At 41.0% G+C, this 23,874-nt stretch overlaps 1 protein-coding gene across 2 annotated transcripts in view; it reads left to right on the top strand.

The window, feature by feature from the left end:
* trim9 (tripartite motif containing 9) overlaps positions 1–21,844 on the top strand; it is a 28,837-nt gene extending 6,993 nt beyond the window's left edge. The window contains exons 2-11 of one of the 2 annotated variants that reach the window (XM_029258270.1): positions 4,430–4,525; positions 6,741–6,863; positions 15,570–15,680; positions 15,964–16,117; positions 16,425–16,570; positions 17,374–17,512; positions 18,269–18,307; positions 19,466–19,769; positions 20,042–20,204; positions 21,151–21,844. In XM_029258270.1, the coding sequence (XP_029114103.1) occupies positions 4,430–4,525; positions 6,741–6,863; positions 15,570–15,680; positions 15,964–16,117; positions 16,425–16,570; positions 17,374–17,512; positions 18,269–18,307; positions 19,466–19,769; positions 20,042–20,204; positions 21,151–21,228 (1,353 nt within the window). In that variant the 3' untranslated portion in view covers positions 21,229–21,844. The remainder of the gene's footprint in view (positions 1–4,429; positions 4,526–6,740; positions 6,864–15,569; positions 15,681–15,963; positions 16,118–16,424; positions 16,571–17,373; positions 17,513–18,268; positions 18,308–19,465; positions 19,770–20,041; positions 20,205–21,150) is intronic. The other variant, XM_029258271.1, reaches the window with a different exon arrangement.
* Positions 21,845–23,874: the final 2,030 nt, after the last annotated feature.

Below are 23,874 nucleotides of genomic sequence, written 5' to 3'. Positions count from 1 at the left end.
TTAGTTCATGGAATCTCAAAAATAAGGTGTGATACAGTACAGCTGTGATGTATATTGAATGACAGTTTTTTGTTATGCTTTGGTGTTACACTGAAGGAATTTTTAGTTGTTCGTTTTAAAACTTGAAAATGTGGAAGCTATTCTTATTCCCCAAATGCAGATGGTCTTAAGATAAACCTAGAAAAAGAATATTTTTAAATTTTTAATTTACAGTACTTTAAAATGTGCTCATGGGAAAGAAGATGCTACACAACCACCAACTATAACTTGTAAACCCAGCATCCTTGTGAGACATAAATACTGGCATTTTACCTATATTTTCCATTGTAAGCAGGTGTAATCCAGTAAACATTTCATACCATACCCCTCTAGTAATACAGTGGTACTATAAAATGTTGTATAATTACAAAACAAATTAGGAACGCAAATGCAATACATAATTAAGCCCTGCTACTACGAGATATCGTCCATTAACTTTTTGGACTGTTCCACATTACGAAACACAAACACATTACATTCAATTAAAACCTAATCTGATAACAGCAACATAATTAGTTCCCAGAGTAAAGGCTAAATCTTTACAGTGACAAAGAGTGATGCTTTAGAGCTGATACGCCTCGCCAAAATGGAGGAACTTTGATGACTCAGGCACTCAACATGGCATCCCCACACACTCTCTGTCGTGAGTAATGGGGTTCAATCAGTGTGTTTCCTTTGTATCTGACGCTACCGCGATGCTTTGGTGTCAGTGCTGAGTTACGTGTGGAGCTCTTTCTCTGTGACAAAGACAAATGAAGGCTGCAGATCTACACAATGAGCAGAAGCTGAGATTAAACGGTGACCTCAGAAAATGTCACTGATTTTAAAAATCATAAAGATAGACTGTCTGTCCCTGCGCTAAACTGTCTGTTTACTCAGTTGTCTGTGCAGTCTGCATGCACAAAATACAAGAAAATTGCATGTAATTTTAGCAGAAAGGGCATCTTTTTGAAATCTTTTGCAAATCACTCACTGGTGAATTTGCTTTTAGGATGCAATCAAGTTAGTTACAACAACTTATTCCAGTAAAAAATTTTTTGCATCCTGCTGACCTGCCAGACACGCATTTACTGTTGACAGCAAGGGGAAGGTGTCATGTAACATCTGTTGGTAGAACTATTAAGGTTAGGTGAAACTACTGAGAAGTAAAACAGACTAATAAGGAGACTTGGTGGACATGGACAACTTTTCCCCAAGTTGGTCATATTGATTCCTGGTTTTTTTTTTTTTGTTCAAATGAAAAGGCAGCTGTGAAGGTGGGGACCGTTAAACAGAGACACAAATGGGCGAATGTTTCTTCACGTTGGCGTTCTGTCGGTGTAATGGGAACCTTATCAGCCTTCAGTGCTCCGTCTGATCAGTATGCTCCAGCTTCATTGGAATGTCAAGGTTGCTTCTGTTTTCACTATACATTCAATCTCTCTTAAATGACCTTGCTACGTCTGTTATTTCACCATGCTCCTTGTGGATGTGGAGGCTGTTCCAATAGTAGTGCACTTCAGCTTATCTGGAATGAGCCCCACAACACTGTCACCCCTTCAGTGACATTGCAATACAGCACAATGTCCAGTATCACTTCTTATAACCTCACCTTACCACAAATCCCTACACCCCAACAAGTGTGCTGTGCTCCACCACCTAAAGTTAGTTGGCTAAAAGCTAGGATGACATTTTTCGTTATGAGAATTCTATCTACTTTGACTCGACAAGGATGTGCATCAATCCTTCTTTATAGAGTAACAGTAGTACTATTGCATTGGACATGTTTCAGCTGCACAAGTAAGTCCATACAAGAATCTCTGTGGCAAAGATCGCACAATCTCCATGCTTTCTCAACCGATCTAAAGTCAAAGATTGACAGTGTGCCTACCTATGTTACTGTAGCTCTGTCAGCACTTTACAGTCTTCTGGACCTGGTAGACCAGTTGTATCTTCTGTGATTCTCCATGTCATGGAACATAAGACATCCAGTATGTAGAATACTCTGCAAACATAAGCTACATGGTCAGAATCTATCTAATATCCCATTTTATAATTTCTCTCATTTAAAATTACATTCTGATACTGCATAATTCACAATTTACATTTGTTGACTAATTCTCTCCTTCAACTTAACTTTTTAGTTTTGTTCATCATTGGTTTCTCTAAAGTTTTCAACTGATATTTTTGGTATTTGTCATACTAGAGAAGCTATATTCCTGATGTTTACACTGTATGGTGCACTGAGCGTGGAAAATGCTGTTTGTAGGAGCTCTAACCACTATACCTCCTGTATACCGGTTCAAAGAAACTCAGTAATTCAAGACCAAATAAGTCACGTTTTGGGATTCTATAAGGTGCCAGCTAAACCTTTAATGAATGTGCTAAAACTACTTTTACCCCTGACACCAGACTTTTTAACAGACATAAAATATCTGTCAAGCAAATGCAGTTTCACTGCAACACTGCAAAAAACTTGTCAGCAGTGTAAAAGATCATCAGCAAAAAGAGAGAGGAGAATGAGAGAGGAGGGCAAGACAAAAAGGATATAAAAATTATGTAAGAGAAGATTATGAAGAGAATGATGTAAACAGGGACAATACCAAAAGCTGATGAACAACGGTGACACAACATGGCTTTGTGTGGTTTTTGTAAAATGTAAATGTTTCTGGTGGTAAAATTTCCTACTGTATATCTGCTTTGGAAATGCTTCCTCTGCAATCCTTATTTTAACCTGCCATACTAATTATGGCAACCTAGATTTTTGACTTGAGAAGAGGAGAGTAGAAAAATATTAAGTGGAACAGCACAAGAGGAGCAAGGGAGGTACGGGAGGGTGAAAATGGATTGGCATCATTCTGAACCACTCATGACAAGCCGTTAATTTTATTTTTCAGTCCCTTTAAGGCGATGTGCAGATTTGTAGAAAGTGCCTATTAAAACAGAACATTGTTTAAATTATTGCGGGCACATTCCTCTACATACCTTGTGGCTGTAAAATTCTTATTTTAGCTGCATAAGATAAATCCCAACCACTACTCTTCTATGTCTGTTGAGTAGAGATGGTATTAATTCCCTAGAGTTAGGCTTATGATGTGTTTGTGAGAGCAGGACTGTGTTCTCTATCCTTAGTAAGCACTATGGTCTCAAGGAGCTGTGGAGTCATCGATTGTCATGGTTTCCCAAACCAAGAGGTCAGGATCCATCTTTTTTTTCTCTGGTATTCTCTTCCCCAAGGATCACACATTCTCCTGTGATGCTCAAATGCCAATTGTAAGAGTGATGGTTGGATGGGATGTTTGCACATGGTTTCTACCATAGCGGACTCCTGCTAGGTGCTTTGTTCTGCTTCACAATGGAGGTTGCTTTTTGCCAGATGAAGCAGACACAAGTTTTTCCATGCTACCTTTCGAAATAATAAACTGTCAGCCAGCCTGCTTCCGGTTAGCTGAAGCAAACCTGCTTTTCAGAGCAGGATCAAGGGCAGAGTTCATTTCTTCTGTCCCACAGCTCCACTTAAATATGCGTTCACACAGGCCTCCCCCCATTCACATGAACCCTGTGACCTCTCCCCCCACACACTCTCACTCAACTACTGTTGACTCAGTGTTTTGTCACCACGAAGCATTTTGTGTGAACCCTCACAGAAAGAGGTTGTTCCGAGCACGCTGCCCTTCTGTGTCCCATTTTATTTATGCCAGGAGTGGTGGATAGAAGCGGCGGCAATCAAATGGGGAGAACAACTACTGTTTCACATCAAGGACGCAAAACTGTTTAGTTAAATCTCTGCTTCTAGAGAGGCTTCCATTGCCTGCGTCTGGGCTTGTAGATGTGCTACATGTGACAAGTATCTAAGTATGGATAACTGTTTAGTTTTCTATCACTTTCTATTTCCTTGGAAACCCAGCCAGATGGTAACAGCAGGGCCTACCACTTTTACTGTGATTCACACATTAGCAATTTAAACTGCAGAACAGTAATTTCAGCAACTCAGCCTGTAAATAGTGATGAATAAAACACACACACACACACACACACACACACACACACACACACACACACACACACACACACACACACACTGTCAGAACCACTTGTCCCATACAGGGTTGTGGGGAACCGGAGCCTACCCGGTAACACAGGGCGTAAGGCCGGAGGGGGAGGGGACACACCCAGGACGGGACGCCAGTCCGTCGCAAGGCACCCCAAGCGGGACTCGAACCCCAGACCCACCGGAGAGCAGGACCCGGTCCAACCCACTATGAATAAAACAGTCTTTTTTAATTTTTTTAATATGAAAAGTATTCGTTTCACAATAAAACAGGAGTTGCAATGCTGGTAATGTGCTTTAGGTAGTGTCTACTGCAGTCATGTGATACATGAAGGAGGTCTTTCTCTCGCCCCTCTGCAGGGACAGCTCTCTCAGGCTCTGAACATCCTGTCTGACAGGGCCACAGAAGCCAAAGAGTTCCTGGTCCAGCTGAGAAATATGGTGCAGCATATTCAGGTACTGAAGCTCAGGTTTCATCAACCACCCACGACTCCCTGCTCTTCACCCCACCCCCCACTCCCAATGGCCTACTCTGCATGACACATACCTGCCGTCTCTCTCGCTCTCTTTCTCTTTCTCTCCACTCTGCTCCCACGCGCAGCTCCCAAAGCACTCGACCACTGGCACACTCTGCGAACAGGAAAAAAACGGACCAATTACAGCCAGGGACTTGTTATCCATGTATGTGATACTCTAAAGATGAGTTCCAGTAACAAATGTTAGACTATGGACAACATCTGATTGTTCCATACCAAAATGTGAAATTGACTTTATTCTTCAGCTTTGCTTAACTCTGCTGGAAAAGAGTAAACTTGCTCTATTAAGCCTCCAATGTTTTCAGAGATGTGACCAGAGCCTATTATTCGTCGGTTTGGTTTGAGCTATCATCAGCATCCCATGCTAACTGTGATGTTCTAGGATATGTTAATACTGTATGTGACTTCCATAGTAACAACAGGAGCATGGCTAATGCACTTTCCGAATCTTTAAATACCGTATATTTGCTTCAATGTGCTAAATATCCAAGCCAGTACATTGACACTACATTTTCTGTAATCTTTGTAAGGTAGTATAATGAGTGTTTATGTGTTTTATCCTCAGTTGAAGGAGGAAGTAGATGGTGGGCTATGAATTGTGCTGCTTCATCTTTTATATGTTATGCTTAAACATTAAGGCTTCATTGGAAGTTTTTTGTGGCATTACCATTTCATCTTACTATTGCAAGACTTTTTTGCCTTCTTAATGTTCAAATCCAAGTTGGGGTCATTTGAGATATGATTTGATATAGATAGTGGTAAAAAATAGTTTACCTTTTCTCTGAAAATCCCAAAATAGAAATCTCAGACAACAGAGCAACAACTTATTTTTAGACTCAGCTTCCCAAAGTAAAATCAGACAGCCAACCAAAACTGCACTGTTTTAGGATGGCTAATACATTTCTTTCTTCTGCCCAGACATGAGAAAATTAATGCTATTATAATCAGATACAGACAAGATATGACAGAAAACAACTGTTTCCAGCCAAGGCTTGAATTGATAAGAAGCTCATTTTGAAAACCGTGAGTGTTCATGCCCAAATGGGTCATGTGTGTTATTGGCTGTGCTCTCTTACACACAAAATTTTATGTTAGCCAATCCATCTTATTAAGCAATGACCAAAAATTTGTCTTTTCTTGTGACTCTTCTTCTTCTTTTCATTTTACCGTGAGGAGATGTCCTGAGGGCCGTATGGACCCATCTAGGGTTGGGCGGTGTTTCATTGCTTGCCTTTTGAACTGTTTTCAGTATGTGGCGCTATTCCCTGCAGATGCTTCTGTAAGGGCACAGATGTTAACAGTGACCGTGTTTGCCATGGTGTTCTTGTAATGCAGCCGACTGAGGTTCCAGACACACCCTTAGTGACATCAGGGTTGGAAACACAGAAGGTGAGGTTTTAAAAGGAGGAGAGGTGAAAGGAAACATGGGGATGCATACGGGAAAACATTCAGAGTTTCTACCCTTTCTCACTACGTTTTGACTGCGACGTATGGTTAAGATTAATTACCAAGTTAATACCACTCCCCACTGAAGTAGACATGTTTAGTGTTTTTCATATCCTCTGAATCTAGGTTCACTTGGTACTGGCTTGTCACAAAGTCGATATTAATGACATATCCAGCTGCACTACCTGTGTATGACCCTCATCAAAGGAGATCCCTTTGTAACCTGATACAGAATGTCATCAATGTTCATGACAATCTGTATCAGCATCTGCCTGGCAGGAGGGTGCCAGAGCGTCCTGTGGTGTGACATCGGCTCAGTGACCATTTGATGACAGCTAAACTGAAACCATTGTCACTGTGAGAGTGTAGTACGTGATGGCCAGTGTCCCACAGTGACCTCCTCTCTCTGCCCCTGTCTACATGTTGCTCTCCATCTTTTTTCTGTTTTGTGTCCCCTTTTCCACCACTCAGTCCCGTTTGCAACCTTGTTCCATCTTTTTGTCCATCCCTTTCTCTGTCTATATTTCGTTGAGTCCTGTCGGTACCTCTCCTCTCAGCAACCTTTCTGTCTATATAATGGATACCTTTGTGTGTGACACCCACCTGTCCGCCAGTCTGTTTCTCTGTGTGTCTGTGTGTGTTATGGCTGGCGTTCCAGTGTGTCCCAGCCCGTCTGTGTCTTCCTGCAGGAGAACGGCGTAGAATTTGAGGCCTGCCTGGTGGCCCAGTGCGATGCTCTCATTGACGCACTCAACCGTAGGAAGACGCAGCTACTGTCCCGTGTCAACAAGGAGCACGAGCACAAGCTGAAGGTCAGTGGCACACCCTTGGTGGCTGTCAGTTGCTTGCACATTAAATTCTGTTCACCTTCTTCGGACCTAGACATCAGCAGTCCTATAAATTTGATAATGAGAACATGCTGGCTGTGCTCTAGAGTCAGTGAAGGGTAAAATAAATTGCTATAAATAGCATATATTGCAAATAAATAAATTGGTAATTAGCATTTGAAGGCATACTATTGATTCCCATTTTAGTTATGTCTTTTGATAGTATTTTGCAAGTCAAACATAAGCATGTATGTATTCAGTGTTTATTTTATCGGTGTTCACATTTCAAATGGTGTAAAAAGTCCTAGATAAATCCCCAAACATTCCGTGGTAAAGGTCCAGAAATAGGCACTGTGTGTTTCTAACAAACTGCCTGTAGTGCATAGGTGTCACAACGTGTTACTTATTTGTCTCTGACATGTCCACTGCAGCTATCAGCTTTATTTGTAGCTTAAATAAGATCTGCCATGTTTTACCTCTGTGATTAAGCGAAGGAAAGAAAGGAACTGAAAATTTAACTGAAGGAAGAGAAGGAGGAGCAGCAGTGGCTTTTTCCTTCCAATTTCATGCTTGGGTGCTCTGTGGAATTAAAATTTAGCAAATACAAGTGTTTAGAGAGAAACGTGATTTTAGATAGCTGCAGGGTGAGAGGGAGGCAACATACAAAGGTCTCGGTTCGATGTTTAACGTTTCGTACCATTGGAGCTCAGTGCTGATCTGAACGAGCAGAACATAAACAGGTGTGATTTTTATGAATTGTGAAGCGTGATGTGCTGAAGTGGTGAGTGAAATTACACATTCTGTTCAGACTGTGCGCTGTGGTTCAGCGCCAGTCTGTGCAGAGCAACGTTTACACCATATACTGCAAGACTTTCTTTCTCTCCCGGTCAGGTCACTGACTCCTTCATTACTTGTACCAAATATAGCACGGCTAAGACAACTGGAGTTTATGGGCATGCACTGTGGTGAAAAGATGGCCTTTGAGATATAACATTTTAATCCTGTCTGTCGTTACATTACATTGCTGACCCGCTGTAAATTTTGAGGGACTCTGCAGAGCAAAATTTTCAATGATTACAGAAGTTATTATGCAGCTAACAGCTGAGTGGGCTTTTTATTACTTCACTGAATAAAAGAATATACTGGCTCATCGACTAACAGACACAACTGGGGCCGCAAGTCCTTCCATAACTGAATTTGTTCTTCACTCTAAAAATCCCTTTTACCATTACATCACTGTCAGATTTTAATAATGTCCCAAAAAAGCTATATTATGTTTATATTTATTTTGCAGATACATTTCTCTACAGTCATGTACAATGCATACAAGGTGCATTTCACAACAGATAAAGATGCACACAGGTGATTGTCAAAACACAGTCAATTTTTCAGATACCACCTTTTTTTTTCTTTTTTTTTTTTTTCCTTTAACCAGCACACATTACACAAGAATTTGCCTATAAAACTTAGTCTGATGCCATGGCAGATGGTGTGATGCAAATTTAAGTAGCTGTTATGAGATCAGGGAAGAAGTGGGTAAGAAAGAGATGTGCTATGAGTCCCTTCCTGAATGCTATACTTTTAGGACTTTTAACATCAGTGCTGTGGAGTTAGTCAGAAGCAGTTATTGAGTTACTGTAGTCTGGAGTCGAAGGTTTTGTGTAGATTCCACAGCCCTGTTTAACATTTCTGTTAACTACAAAACTACATCATAATTAAACCAAAATGTCTCAGGAAATACTTTCTTTCCACAAGCCCCCATTTTTGTCCCGTTAATTCCAACAACACGTAGAGCATTCCCCATTTCATTGATCATGGACACTGACAAACACAAGACACACAGCTGATTTAGGCCCACATCCCAACACACAGGTGTTACTCCACAGCAGGCTGATGTGATTGAAAATGGATAAGTGAAGAAAATGCAATTCAAAATAAATAATCTGGAAATAATGTTTAAATCCTGAAATTTCTAGCTTAAATGTTCGTAACACAAGGAGCTAGTGTATAATGAAGGCCTAACGGGAGCTGGAAATATAAAACAGTACCAGAGCCCCTGGCATATTAAAGATACTACTGTACTATGGGGCTAACAGTAACAGAGTAAAATGTAGAGGAGAAAAGAAACTAAATATTAAATGTTTTAAAGACATCTACCATTTGTTTGGTTTTTGTCTTTCTTCAGTTCAGTTTCATGTATGCTCTCTCTCCTGTCATATCATACACTGATGTCAAATGAATTCAGTCTGAAGTGAACAAAACAGATTTTTTTTGCAGCAGGTAATGTAATGGAAGTAGTTTTTCTAAATAAAAACAGTGTACAAAACTGAACTGTGTACCTGAGACAGAATTGCAAATAAATATTTTGGAAGTTGACCTTCCTGGAGATTCAGGCACAAATCGTATTCTTCCAAGCGAGCTGTTTGAGGTACAGAGAAGTTCCTCTGGAGCAAATGTTAGAAGCTGCATGCAGCGTAGCAGCTGGCCACAGTGATGAATCTAATATGTCCAGTCTTCTCTCACGTCGTTGTCTGTGGATGAGGCTTGTGACGCCAGTGGTCCATCTCCATGGCAACCAGGGAATTTGTGAATGTTTGTTGCTGTGGAAGTAGAGGTTCTAAATATCAATGAATTGGTCTATTGTATTGCCTGTGATTTAAATGTTTTTCCCTGAGGCATATTCAGTGTTTGACATATTGCGGATTTTGTCACAGTAAACGTGTCTGATCATTTGGCACCAATATAGTCACAACAGTTTCTCTCAGGCTCTTCTTTGTTTTTTTCCTTCATCTTTGTCTTATTACCACTTCTTGTGCTGCCAATCTTATGTCCTCCCCCCACAGAAAGAGACACACATCACATCCATGCTATTCACACTTCTTAAAATGAGCCCCTAGAGGAGTGCAATGTGTTGCGTAGGGAAACCTGGGAAAGCTGTCACATGGATGTAGGCTGAGATGGAGAGCCTAATGTGGCCTGTATCCAGTTTCTGCATGCATAATGAGAGGAATCCCAGCAGTGCTGCCCAAAGTACAGGTGGACACCTTACCTTGTAACTGTGGAAATGAAAGAGGTAATGAAAATCAGACGGTCATAGGACAGAAAACATATTTTCACACATTATGTTGATGTACTGTTCCATGAAGGAATATCCCCCTGTACTGAAGATCTGTGGCTTGTCCCTTTAAGAGAAAGAGCTGATGTAGTTTATATTTGCAGTTTAACAACCTTTCTCCATGACCTCTGTCACATCCTTTCTCATTGCAAGTCACCTTTAAGTGTTGCTTCTCTCTAGGGGCCATTATAATAGCCTGTGTAAAGCCTTGTTATTAAGAAACATTGTAATGTCTTCAAAAATCAATGTATAGTGCCTTCATGAATTTACTTATGTAGGGAATTAAGATTAACATTGAAACTATTAACCATTAACATTAAAAACTGCACAATTCAATTATGCACACAGGTAAAAAGTGAACTTTTTCAGTAATTTGGTAAAAGGATAATTCTACCATTCTCTTTTGTAACAGTTCACTGTTACTAAATTCACATGGTTTTTCAGCAGTCCAGCTATTTTGATCTTGGTTTCAGTGTGATCAGTATGAAAATAAAGTAAAAGATGGTGATATTTTAACAAAAGATGTATCCCTTCAGGAAACATTTCCCCAAGGAACTGTAACGTAATCATATTGTGCCAATGCACGCTTTACCACATCCACTTTTTTTTTTATTACATTTATTTATTTAGCTGATGCTTTTCTCCAAAGTTATGTACATGTCAGGGAACAATACAAAAAGTGCATTACATCAACAGAAGCAGACTGAATATGAGATTTATTGCTGCCAAACCTTTAGTTAAATAACCAAACCTTCAGCCTATCATCATCCTGCTGCTGCTGCTGAAAGTCAAATAGAATTTTTTTTCTAGTGCAGGCCATAAAGGAATTGGGCTGGTGAGAGTATTTAGGGCACTTGACACTGTGCCAAGGCTATGGATTCATGGACCCATGTTAAAGGTTTGGGACAGCCCTTAGCATTGTTACGGCACTCATCATTAGTAAAGTGTAGTTACAAAATTATGAAAATTGTCCTCACTGTTTTTGCCATAGGGGGGTGTGATGACGCAGCAGGGTTGCTTCTGCTCTCTGGTGTGTCTGGGGTTTGAATCCTGCTTGGGGTGCCTTGTGATGGACTGGTGTCCCATCCTGGGTGTGTGCCCTCCCCCTCCAGCCTTGCACCCTGTGTTGCCGGGTTGGGCTCCGGCTCACTGCGACCCCACTCAGCGCAAGCGGCTTCTGTCTGTCTGTGTGTGTGTTTCTTCCATATGTCATCATCTCTCTCTATCATTTCCTGTGATACATTTGTTATCTCACTCTCCCTGGTGCTGCTCACTCCAGTGTTAGATGCTGTGGGTTGTGTTGCAGTCACCTCCAAAGGAGCGTGTGGCTGGGCTCACTGTGGGCTTACTACCCAGGAGCAAATAGGTGGCCGGGAGCCTGCATTGCTGCAGTGACTCTGCATAACATCAACAGAAAGGGGGGCTAACACAGAGGGCAGAGAGCATAGATTAAATGTCTTCTTTCAAATGACAGTATGAAACCGATAGTTTTTATTTTATCTTCGGTGCTTTGTTGGTCATAATCAAAACTGAAATCCCTTATATCACGTCTTGCATTTTCACTACATTTAATCTATTCATTTAGCAGACACTTCTCTCTAAAGCATTGTACAATTCCGAATAAACCAAAGTGGATTTCATCAACAGATGGAGAGACAGAAGTCTGGACATGTGATTCTTAAAGTACAGTCAATTAGTTCAATATTACCATACTTTCCAGAGTACATTACATGAATACCTACATCTAGATTTAACAGAACATTTTTTATAAACAGGTAATGTAGTGTAAGTTTATGGAGCTTTCAGGAGATCAGACAGAAGTGGGTCAAAATTATGTGTATTTTGAGACCCTTCTTGAACGTTGAGACTGATTCAGCTGTTCTCAGTGAGAAAGGAAGATGAATCCAAAACACTGGAGCCATAACTGAGACCCTTTGAGTTTATGATTTGGACCTCTTGTGCGTGAGACCATCAAGCGACCAGAGGTGTTGGACCACAGCACTCTGATTGGGGCATAGCAAGCAATCAGATCCTGTAGGTATTGGGGACCAGATCTATTGATGGTCTTTTAGGTCGTAACCAGAATCTTCAGTTTGGTACAGCAACTACACAAGAAGGCAGTGATAGGAAACAAGAAGGGGAGATGCATGCAAACACTTTGGCAGATCAAATGCAGCTCGTGCAGCTACATTTGGTATCTGCTGGAGAGGTGTAATGGAAGAAGCCAGAAGGTGAGAGACTGGAGGGAGTCACAGTAGTCCACACAAGATATCAGCATGGCCTGGACCAGGAGCTGTGTAGTGTGTGTTATTGTACCATTAGCTGCTTTGGGGCACATTAAACAAATACCTGGGTGATAGTGTTTTATGGTAATTATTGTTCCTTATTATTAGGATTTAGGTAGGGATAGGTAACCCTAACCATAAAGGATGGTTGTTTAATAGATTGCTCCAAGCTCAAAAACATTCCTTTGTATGTAGTCCACACTGTTTTTCTTCACATTGTGTTCCATAGCACCATTGATACAGAACCTTCCCATTTGTTGTGTTGTCATTTCTGCCGCTCTGATCTGTCAGAAAGTAATAAATCCCTGTGTTTGATCCATCAGAGATATGCTGGCACAAATCTTGGGGATTGGCTTCCTTGGGATTGGCTTCCTTGGGACTGGCAACTGTCCTCACTAAACAAAATCTTTCATGTATAAGAACCATCTTTAGAAAGGCCTTGCTGATTTAATAGGTTTGTACCAACTGTGGAAAAGCATGGAAATATACTTCATAGAAGGAGGGCCACAGCACTAATGTTGCCCCCTGTCTCACTAATGTTGATTGAAACAATTCAGATGGGATTTCAGTGTCACTGCACATTAGCAGGTAAAACTTAAGATCTGAAAATTCTGTATTTTTCCTACTGATATAGTTTCTATGTCTGGACAAAAAAATTCCCCAGATCTATAAAAAAAAATAAGCCTGCCAGAAATAAATAATACATTTATAATGTCACGGTCAATGATTTCAGTATGTACTATGATTTTTTAAAAAGTTTTTAGTGCATTTCTGCAGGTCGTCTTCCTGCGCTGACCAGAAACCATCCGCCCTGGTGCTGTGTTCTCATATTTTACGAATTCAGAAAATTGCAGGAGGAGCACTTTCAAAACATTGTAGCACCTCAAGTGAAAATGTCCCTTTTTAGCTAGGTGAAGGGCAGCCAATTAGTTGATTTGCACAGATGACTCTTTTTGCTTAAATAAAAAGAGTGGCTACAGGCATCCGTTTAAATTTTCTCAGAATCCCTGCATGGCTTTAATTTCACTGGTGCCTGTCATCCCAACAGTTTAGATTTAACAGTATTAGTGCATCTTTACTTGGTCTCTACTTATACCTTTCCACTAAGTTCTGTGTGTGTTTCCAGTGCTTTCACAGTGGGGTGTGTTCTCTGTGGCCCTGAAAGTGTTCGGTAGTCATGTAACCCTGATTCTTCAAACTGACTCCGCTTAGATCATATCTGTGTGACATATTCAGTGCTTCTCTTGCACGACCTTCTGTATTTTGCTGTAAATTTTTCAGAGGGAATCCAAATAAAAACTGAATAAACCCAACTAGGCCAAAACTGAAAATGATTTCCTGAGCTCTACAAGGCCATCAAGTAAAAACAGTGTTTAACCACTTAGATTAGTTTGTGAAGGATATGTGCAGGGAATTACCATGTTTCTCAGCTCCAAATGATCATGGCTGAACATTGACGGTTGGGGTCTGTTGTTCCGCTGCTGGATGTGGGAGAACCACAGTAAAGAGCTACAGTAAAGGTTTTCAGAGGAGACCTCAGAAGAGGCATAGTGGTGTGGAAAGCAGGAGTTGGAGAGTGGAGGCCTCTCATTTATCTATCTGCTTACACTGTGTTTTACCACCCTTGTTCTCCTCCCTCTTTCACTCTATTTACACTCTCTTCACTATGGGACCACTTGGCAGTGCAGTTGCCCTGTTTGTCTGGCAGCATTTAAAGGACTGTGTGTTTGGCTGTTTACAAAATCCAGCAAAGCACCCACAAAGAGACCAACATTGTTGTCCATTGGGTGCCATTGCCACCATGGTTTATTTGGTTTCAGGTTTAGGACAAAGGCTGCTCTGTGATAACTGTTTCAAGTCCCATAATATGGAAGGAGGAAGAAAGCTAAGACTTCACATGAAAGCTAAACTTGTTTACTCAGTACTGTACCCCAGGTAACTGTTGTCATTAAAGTACACAGTCATCCATGTGTGGACTGAACTGATAGTGACAAAGTGCATAAGTTCAGTCAAAATTATCTTCTCTTGAGATATACCATGTTAAGATATACTACTTTAAGTTACTGCATTATTACAAATGTGTCCAAGTTTGCTCCCTTTCTCGTGTAGTCATTGACAAAACTTGGGAAAGCTGCAATGAACTGTTAGGCACTTTGGATGGTGTGGTCTGGCAATGTACGGACTTTGTGATACAAGAACTCCCTAGTGGATTCTGCAGTCAGGACCGAGAGCCACCTGGACTGGTGCCAGTACACTGTAGGGAGGATGATGGTCCAGTTTGTACCCTGCATGGAACAAGACCTCAGATAGCAGAATCAGAGTGAACTTTAAAAAAAAATTGAACGGGAGCCATCCTGTAGTTTTCATAAAACGTGCACAGTAAAACAATTGAACAGTGCTCTGTACCTTCAACAGATCATTACACGAGACCATGGTCACCTCTGACCTTTATGCCCAGTGACTTGTGGGGTGGTCTTTAGTTCATGAAATATCGGGAAGAGGCTGATGGAATCACCGTTAGGCAGAGCTGTGTTGAGCATTGGTGATGGCAGGGTGAGCGCCCTTTGCGCTGCAGGATCAGGGCTGTGGTGGTGTGATTCTTGTGGTCGGGTGCTGGAGGTGTACAGAATACTGATGAGCTGAGCTTGGGGACAAGACGCAGCACTGGACTCAGGCCAGCCCCCCGCCCTCCCTCTAACTGCAAAGACCTGCTTTCTTGATTAGGAGCAGTGTGTGCCAAGTGCAAGACTGAGGTTTACTTTTAGCCCAAACAGACTATGTATGTTGTCTAATTAGCACTGCAATCAATAATAGCACATACTGTTCATGACTAAGGCACGCAGAAGAAGGAGTGACAGTGGAAGGTTCGATGGGTGTGGACTTGTGGTAGGGGACTGTATGAAGAACGATGTAGATGAAGGACATTTGACAGTTCTTATGGGTGACTGTATTCTGTAGAACTTAGATCAAACATCCTTACCTTGGAGTTGTTAAATGGTGTGCTTTCATGGGGCTATTTCACTGTTACCTAGCAACCATGGTTATAGCTCTAAAATACTGAAATGAGGCACTTGACAAATCCGTAGAGATTTGCCAGCATTTCCCATAAAATGGCAGCAACTTCAAATGAGCTCATCTGTTGTAAATCAGGGGAAATACTGAGAAAAGCCAAGAGCAAAAAGACAAATTGAGTACAACCTAGGTGACTATCTCTCTTGTCCTTTCTGTCTTCATCTGTCCCTCTTATGTCTCTCTGCCCTTTCCTGCATCCCACTGCCACCCCTGTGCCAGGTTGTGCGGGATCAGATCTCCCACTGCACGGTGAAGTTGCGCCAAACCACCGGACTCATGGAATACTGTATGGAGGTCATTAAGGAGAATGATCCCAGTGGCTTCTTACAGGTGGGTACAGGACAAAGCCAGTCAGTGTCCAAAGCTGGAGGACAGCCTCACCCAGTGAGTGTACTGTAAGAACATAAACTGCAGACTTGTTTCATAGTAGATATGGCACTCATGAGGTGCCACACATGCTCTTATGAATTTGGAGACCTATTTTTTTCTATTTCTGGTGCAGTGGCTGAATTGTGAACTTGGTTATGTAATCCGAGCTGTGCTCTCATTTCACATAAAGAGAACACTTTTTTTAAAGGTGTCTAACTAGAGGCTACGATCCCCTGTGCCGCAGATCTCGGACGCCCTCATCCGGAGGGTCCACATGACAGAGAGCCAGTGGGGCAAGGGTACACTGACCCCTAGGATGACTAGTGACTTTGATCTGACTTTGGACAGTGGTCCACTTCTGCAGACAATCCATCAGCTGGACTTTGTGCAGATGAAGGGTAAAGACATGTGTGAAGAATGAAATGTGTGAAGATGGCACCAGCTCAGTTAGCTGCTTAGCTGCTGTGTAGGATAATTACGTTGTGTGAGACTCAGTCTCCAGGAGAAGTGAGACCAGCTGTCGCAAATTGTTAAACAGGTGTCAGTAGCAAATTCTTAACTGCAAGAGATTAATTAATTGTATGAACAAATTGAATTCAGTTGAATATGTAGCATGAACTCTGATGCACTGGTGGTTGTAATGTTGCATTTTGTGAACAGGTGTCAGTCAACATGTTTCTCAGGATGTGTGTGTTCCCTCCCCAGTCCCGGCAGCCCCCATACTTCAGCTGGAGGAGTGCTGCACCCAGAACAACAGCGCTACCTTGTCATGGAAGCAACCTCCTCTCTCCAACATTGCAGTGGATGGCTACATCCTGGAACTGGATGATGGGAATGGGGGTCAGTTCAGGGTGGGTCCGCATGCACTGACCTTCATGATGGACAGAAGGATTTAATTTTGTAGATTAGTTAATAAAATAAGGCCATAGTGAGAAATAATTCCACACCTCCCAGTTTGCATAAAACTAAAAAAGACACACTTATTTGGTTGTCAGTGCTGCAAAAAAGACCTAAAAAACCGTGCTTTGGCTCTGAATCACATCCAGCACTTTTTTGACAGTGATGAAACAGATGTTTCAAAATGTAATCCCAGCAAGGTATCATACTGCCCTGTTAACATCTTATGCACTGAGAGCAATACTCAGCACCTTAAGAATCAGCCTTTGCCACTCAAAACAAACTTTGTGTATTCATACATGTGAACGTGTGCCACACCATTCCTCGTTGATAGCCACTCCACAATATTAACTCTCATTATTGTCATGACTTGTGGCTCTTCTGCAGCATCTACATATTAGTGTACACTGACTATAATACCGCTGCTGTGGGTGTAACTTTACATACAGATTCATTGTTTCAAGTACTGTAAGGTAAAATTGCTCTCCACTTTCTGTTCTCCATATCTGTTTCTCTTAGTTGTGTAATTCACATTTATATTTTAATAGCTTGCAGTACATGTTTAGCCTACTCTTTCTGGGTGTGTTCTGAATTGTAAAATACTGAACAGTGCTTGTCTGTTGTACATGTTCTTTTTGCATTTTGTTTCTAGGGTAAATTGAAGGTGGTGCACTGAACCATTTTCAGACAATGAGAGACACAATCTGCTTTTTGTAGTATCACTGTGTCCTAACAGAACACTTGTGTTTCCTGACAGGAAGTGTATGTTGGCACAGAAACAATATGCACGGTGGATGGGCTGCACTTCAACAGCACCTACAAGGCCCGGGTGAAAGCTTTCAATGCCAGCGGAGTGAGCCAGTACAGCAAAACCCTGGTCATGCAGACCTCTGAGAGTAAGAAAGCAGTTGTCCCGCACGCTTGCCTGCACACTGACATCTGCTTGCTGACAGGGATCGCTGTAAGTCGGCAGGGAAGACTGTCAGTAATCAGTGGATCCACTATTGGTGCAGGGTTCAGATTCACATGCAGCATTCATGCTGTACCATTTGGCCACTGAGTTTCATGAGCTACAGCTGCAAAAAAATTCTAAAATGCAAAGATAATTTCCTCCATTCTGGATGTCATCCAGTAGCGTGCCTTCCACACAAATAACAATGTATGTTATATCAATAAGATCAATAGCAATATGAGTGCTGATAAATACAACCTTTAACCCCCCCCCCTTCCTGGAATAAAAACTCGTATTTTGTCAGATTCAAAGTAATAAGGCATAATGACAATATGTTTCTACTGAAGAGCCCGTTGGTTGAGATGCCAACCAGATGGCATCCAGGGAAATAACGGAAATTGTCAGGAAATTGTGAGTAAATGGGATGAGAGCTGAAAAGAGGCTCTGATTCACAGTGAAGTGCCAGTATGGTTTTGTTTTCATGCTGGTTGATGCAATCTGCAGCCTATCTGGCCACTCTGCTGTCTGTCTGCCCAGACAACACGAGGCAAACCCCTGGGTAATATGTGTTCAGATCACTTCTAGACTCTTGGACCACTGAGCAGCGCCAGCTTCCCTGATCACGCTGCTTTTACTGCTCCTCCTGCCTGTCGCCTCTGTGCTGTCAGCTTTTCTTCTTTCTCTCCTTCATGCATTTCAGCTGGACTCCCCCCATGCGATATAGAAACCATAGCAACAGGTACGGACGGGTCTTCTGAACCCCGTCACCTAACATAACCCTGTCGTTGTCTAGCCATGGTCACTATAGTCCATGCTATTGTCATAGTGTGTGATTATATTTTTACATACATTTTGTGGTGGTGGTGTATTATTCCAAACTTGAATGTCAGTAAGTTCAAATATGTTATATGTATTGTGTGATGAATGTATTGTCTATATAGGGTACTGCCTAGACATACAGGTGGTCCCCGATTTACGATGGTTCGACTTAGGATTTTTTTCAACTTTACGATGGTGAGCTGGCGATACACATTCAATAAAAACCATACTTGGAATTTAGATTTTTTTTTCCCAGGCAAACAATTTGCAAAGCAACACTCTCTCACGATGCTGGGCAGCGGCAGCGATATCTATCTCCCAGTCTGTCATGCAGAGCTGTGTATTAAATGCATTTTCGACTTGCGATATTTTCAACTTTCAAATTTCAACATTGTAAATCGGGAATCACCTGTATATGTTAAAAATTGGTTAAAATTACAAACAGTTTCATTCATTTTTGTTTCTCAGTTCATAATCATCTTCTGTTTGGTACTCTTAAATTGAAATGCATGGGTAAGTTAATATCATTTGTGGCAGACTTAAGAATTTGTGTTTTAAATATAGTGTTGCTATTTTAGACCAGGTGAACAGTTACAAATCTTTGTCCTGTGTGAGTTCAACTGCATCCTTCATCTCAGACACAATAAATGTCGTTCAGATGTCTACGTTGCAAGTACATCAGTCTGTTTGTAGCTGACAATTAAAGTAAAAGAAAGGGCTGAGCTGAATTTTCCCTTTATTAAAGCTGAGTATAAAAACATTACAAAAAGTAAAGACTTGGAAGAGAATGTTGAACTTTATCATTGAGTAAATTTAGCTGTTAAATTGTTTCAGAGTTGTCGTTCTTTTTTATACTTTCTTTGAACTTGTGTTCATGACATTTGGCAGACGCGAATAACGTACTATCACTAATTACTGTAATTAAACACCTACTGGAGTGTATTTGATTTGTTTTAATTTGCAGTATGAAATGCATCTTGTCATTCACATTATATTTTCATCTTGCTTGTCTTTGGAAGTTTCAGAAAAGTTGTTGTTATACTTGTTCTTATCAACATTGAGTGTGTTTCTGTTACAGTTGCCTGGTTCACCTTCGACCCCACTTGTGCCCACCCTGACATTATGTTCTCCAATGACAACCTGACGGTGACATGCAACAGCTATGATGACAGGGTGGTTATGGGAAATACAGGCTTTTCCCGCGGGGTGCACTACTGGGAGATGATTGTTGATCGCTATGACAACCACCCGGACCCTGCTTTTGGCGTAGCCCGTGGTGATGTGCTGAAGGACGTCATGCTGGGGAAAGATGACAAGGCATGGGCCATGTATGTGGACAACAACCGCTCCTGGTTTATGCACAACAATTCCCACACCAACAGGTGAGTAAGAGCTGTTCAAAGGGAGGGCTACACATGTTTCCTATTTTAATAATGCATTCTGTTTTCCCCTCCTGGATTTGGTTGCATATAGAATGTGTGTGTGTCTCCAGCCTGTGATAGTGGATGAGTCTGTGTGCAACAGAGAGGGAGACTCATTATGAGAGTGTGATCGTGTGTACCTCTGGTACTTTCTGTGTGTATGCATGCGACTGAGTGTCTGTGAGACAGAAGCTCACTCTTACGTGTATGTTTGTATGTGCGTTGACTGTCAGGACGGAAGGGGGCATCAGTAAAGGTGCCACAGTGGGGGTGCTGTTGGACCTGGCACGGGGTATCTTGATATTCCTCATCAATGATGAGCAGCAGGGACCCATTGCCTTTGAGAACATGGAAGGCCTCTTCTTCCCCGCCATCAGCCTCAACCGCAATGTACAGGTAACACCGGTGATAAACACGGGCCCCTCACTGCAGTAGTCCAGCAACAACACAATCACAATCCTGAGATCCTGCAGCAACTTATGAAAAGTGCAGTCCCATGATACTCAAGTAATTTTAAACTAATATGAGATTTCAGACAAGCATTTTATAAAGTACAGTCATACAGTATGTATTTACACACCACACATACAGTACAGTTCCAATGCTGACTGAAGAAATAATGCAAATATATTAAATATATATTTATATGGTGTATGTTATAAAACTTCTGCTAAAGTTTCAGAACAAATATCATTTGCAGTGACAGTAAAAACAGCTTATTTACATTACCCCTATCAGCATCTGACCATTAATGTTAAATGTTAAAATGTCTTTATTGCTGGTGAGGGAATGCAAGTAATTTTAAAGATCTGTGAGAGAATGGTTCCACACAAAAAGAATGCTTCTACAGAAGGGGTGCAAAACCAGTGCATTTACTGAGAGCCGTGTAAGAGGAAAAACAAATACAATTAGGCTGCTCAGGGAAAAACCAAAAACACAAATGTCCATAACGTTGAACAAAGCTGCTCATCTCAGGCAACTATGGGGAGCACTACTATACGAGTCTAGTCCCGACCCTCTGTTCTCAGACCAGTGGCTTTAACTGTTGGTGCATGATTGTCCCTTCAGTCACTGGCAGCTGGTCTTCACGAACCTGACCTGGCATTCAGCGGACAGTGGGGAACTGTCCATCGATTTAATCCACATCCACACCATGGCTCCACCAGCTGACAATGCATACATTTTTAAAACAAAACATTAGTCTTCAAGTTCCTTGCAACTTTTTATATTTCAACTGTGAAGTGCTGCAATTATGTCAGATGGGGGAAAATTATAGTTCTTAGATTTGATCCCTGTGCTTGTACCACTTCTATGTGTAATTTAATATTTCCCCTGCCCCCAGGTAACATTACATACTGGGTTGCCTATCCCTGACTTCTACCTTCCTGGAGAACCAGAGGCTCCTGGCTCCATGTGTTAATATCATTATTGCAAGCGTCCAGTAAGTCTGACCTGCAGTCCAAGTCTGCTGCTACCCCTTGCCATTCCTGCAGAAAGATGCCAGATCATGACTCCCTACAGCTCTTCAGAAAGGCAAGACCAGCTCTTACCGGAATCGATTCATATGCAGGCCACTTGGATTAATGACAGTAACCACAAACTCAGCTGACAGCACCTTTGCCAAGCTCTGTGTATGACAAACTGTAATTGCTTCATTATCCACAATGAGGGAGAAGAGTTTTAAAAAGTCCCGTTCCTTACAATGTACAGTACGTGTGGATCATTGAATTGTTGTGCTTGCACCTTAATTCTCCTGTTAAATAGTGATTTCAGTTGCAAGTTGCCTGGGACTCCTGAACTGAATCACCCCTTAAGAGGAAGAACTATAGACTTTTTTGAGTGTTAAAAAAGGGCAGCCATACACTGCAAAAAATAATTAAGACTGTAACTAGGACCTAGTCCCTGATTAATAACAGCCTGTATTTTCTTCCTCAAAAACTGGGTGCTTCTCTGGATTCCCCTTGACTTTATATTATATACAGTATATATTCAGTGATCTTACAATGAGTGCATTTAATCAAAAAAATAATCTAATCTATGTTGTAACTGCAGAGTCTAAACAGATTCTCCAGGAAATTGCCTTTGCTTCTGCAGCATACATTTCTCCATTTTTATTAAGATATTCTGCTGAATTTGTTTTTTTAGACAACCAGCACAATCTTCATAAGGTGCTACAGCAACTGGCTTCAAAAATACTTTTAGGTATATTTTAAGTGATTGAGTCACTGTTGGCTTTGTACTATCATTTGTACTACCACTGAAGAAATGCGCTATGTACAAAATGTACAAATACGTGTTACTATTGTTTGAACCATTTTCATTGTTACCTGCTGTACTAAAGATAGTTTATTGCAGTTTTACTGTATAATTTTAAACATAGATTGATTCAATAAACCAAGAAAGCCTAAATGTTGAACACGTAATGAGATAATATGACCGGCCGTAGAAGTTAAGGAACTAGCCCATTTACAAGGTCTCTAAGAAATGTGTTGTTTGTTTACATGTACATCAACTAAATTAGACCAGTAAAATGCCTTACAATGTTAATTAGTTACAAAATGTATCACAGCAGAGGATGTTTACTTAGCTCCTTTCGAAAATATGCTTTTAAAATGCCTTACAGCAGCCATATCTGTGCTTGAGATCAGATAGGTTAAACAGACAGCTAGTATTTGAGGTAATTTTTATTAAGCCCATTTACATTTTAAGAGTCAGCTGCTTTTGTTTTAATAAGCATCTGTGTATTATACATCCCTTAGCACTTACACTTTTGTTGAAAAGTAAAATAGATCTAGGATCTTGTATATGCCCAACATCTATGATAATGTATTCATCTCCCAGATCCTCAGTCTTCGTGTGTAACACACTGTTTTGGAAAAAGTAACTGGAAAAAATCTGTCTGCATGGCTCAGTCCAGTCTGTCACAGCTGCTAAAGCAGTAATGAGACTTTTAAATGTGCTGTAGTGTTGTGACCGAAACGCCTGCCGTGACTGAGAGCTTTCAGTTCTTCTGTACAGCCAGGCAAAATAGAGACTTGGTCATGATTTTTCCAGACGAGCACAAGTGGGCATGGAGGTTACCTATTTCTATGACAGCTTGGAAACCCAAAATCAGTTGATTAAAATAAATAAATAAATAATATACTTTTGAATTGTTTTACAGCATTGTTTTTCATGTAGTATTTAGGCATGAGCCACAAGTGAGATTGTTCTTCAGAACAGTGATTTGAGAGTCATTCGTCCATTTTATATGCAGTTGGTTATACTTCAAATGACTAGAAATGAATTTACCACATACAGCGTACTTTAGTAAACATCAACCAAATACTGTCTTAACCAAAAACAATGTGTAAAAACATAAAAACTCCCATCAGGTGCCGAGCAGCTCTTAACATCCCTAAAGCATCTTCTGGACAGCAAAAATACAATCAACATATTTGTCATAATAATGTCTGCTTTTGAAATATTTGTTATGATATTCCACTGCAACTGTAAATTAGGAGGAAAGGATCGGAAACTGCACGGCTAAGGATGTTGTCAGGGTGAGTCCGCCACACAAAGCTAGGCTGGTAACAAAAATCACACTGGGACCATTCGGAAAGAATAGTGATAAAACTGATTCCGACCCTCACAATACTTGACTAAAATCCCCACAAAACAGGAAATTTCTATTGAACACAAGATGAACTGCTATTTGGAAGAAGCGATACGACATTGTCGCTGGACGACAGTTTCCAGGAGTTCTGGTGTAACGTACCGTACTGTACTGAACTGTACTGTCCACTGGTGGTGTGAACTTATGTGTCTCACTGCGCTTTCCTGATAGCCTCTTTATCTTTATTTGCTTACTCTGGCTTCCACTGTTGTTGTTATTTTAATTACAATACATTTTATTGATGTTGAATATAATCAATCCTGGTGTTTTATGTTTATATATCTCAATGAATAAATTCATTTAAATGTAAATGATTATGTGGATCTGTTTTTCTCGTTCCGGATGTTCCTCCAGTTAAATTACTTACTATTTATTTAGTCAAAACATTTGTCCAAGGTGACTTAAAATCTG

The sequence above is a fragment of the Scleropages formosus genome, chromosome 15, assembly GCF_900964775.1.
Source record: "Scleropages formosus chromosome 15, fSclFor1.1, whole genome shotgun sequence".
NCBI lineage: Eukaryota > Metazoa > Chordata > Actinopteri > Osteoglossiformes > Osteoglossidae > Scleropages > Scleropages formosus.
The sequence above is the reverse complement of the archived record's forward strand: the minus strand, read 5'-3'. Positions and strand labels throughout refer to the sequence as shown.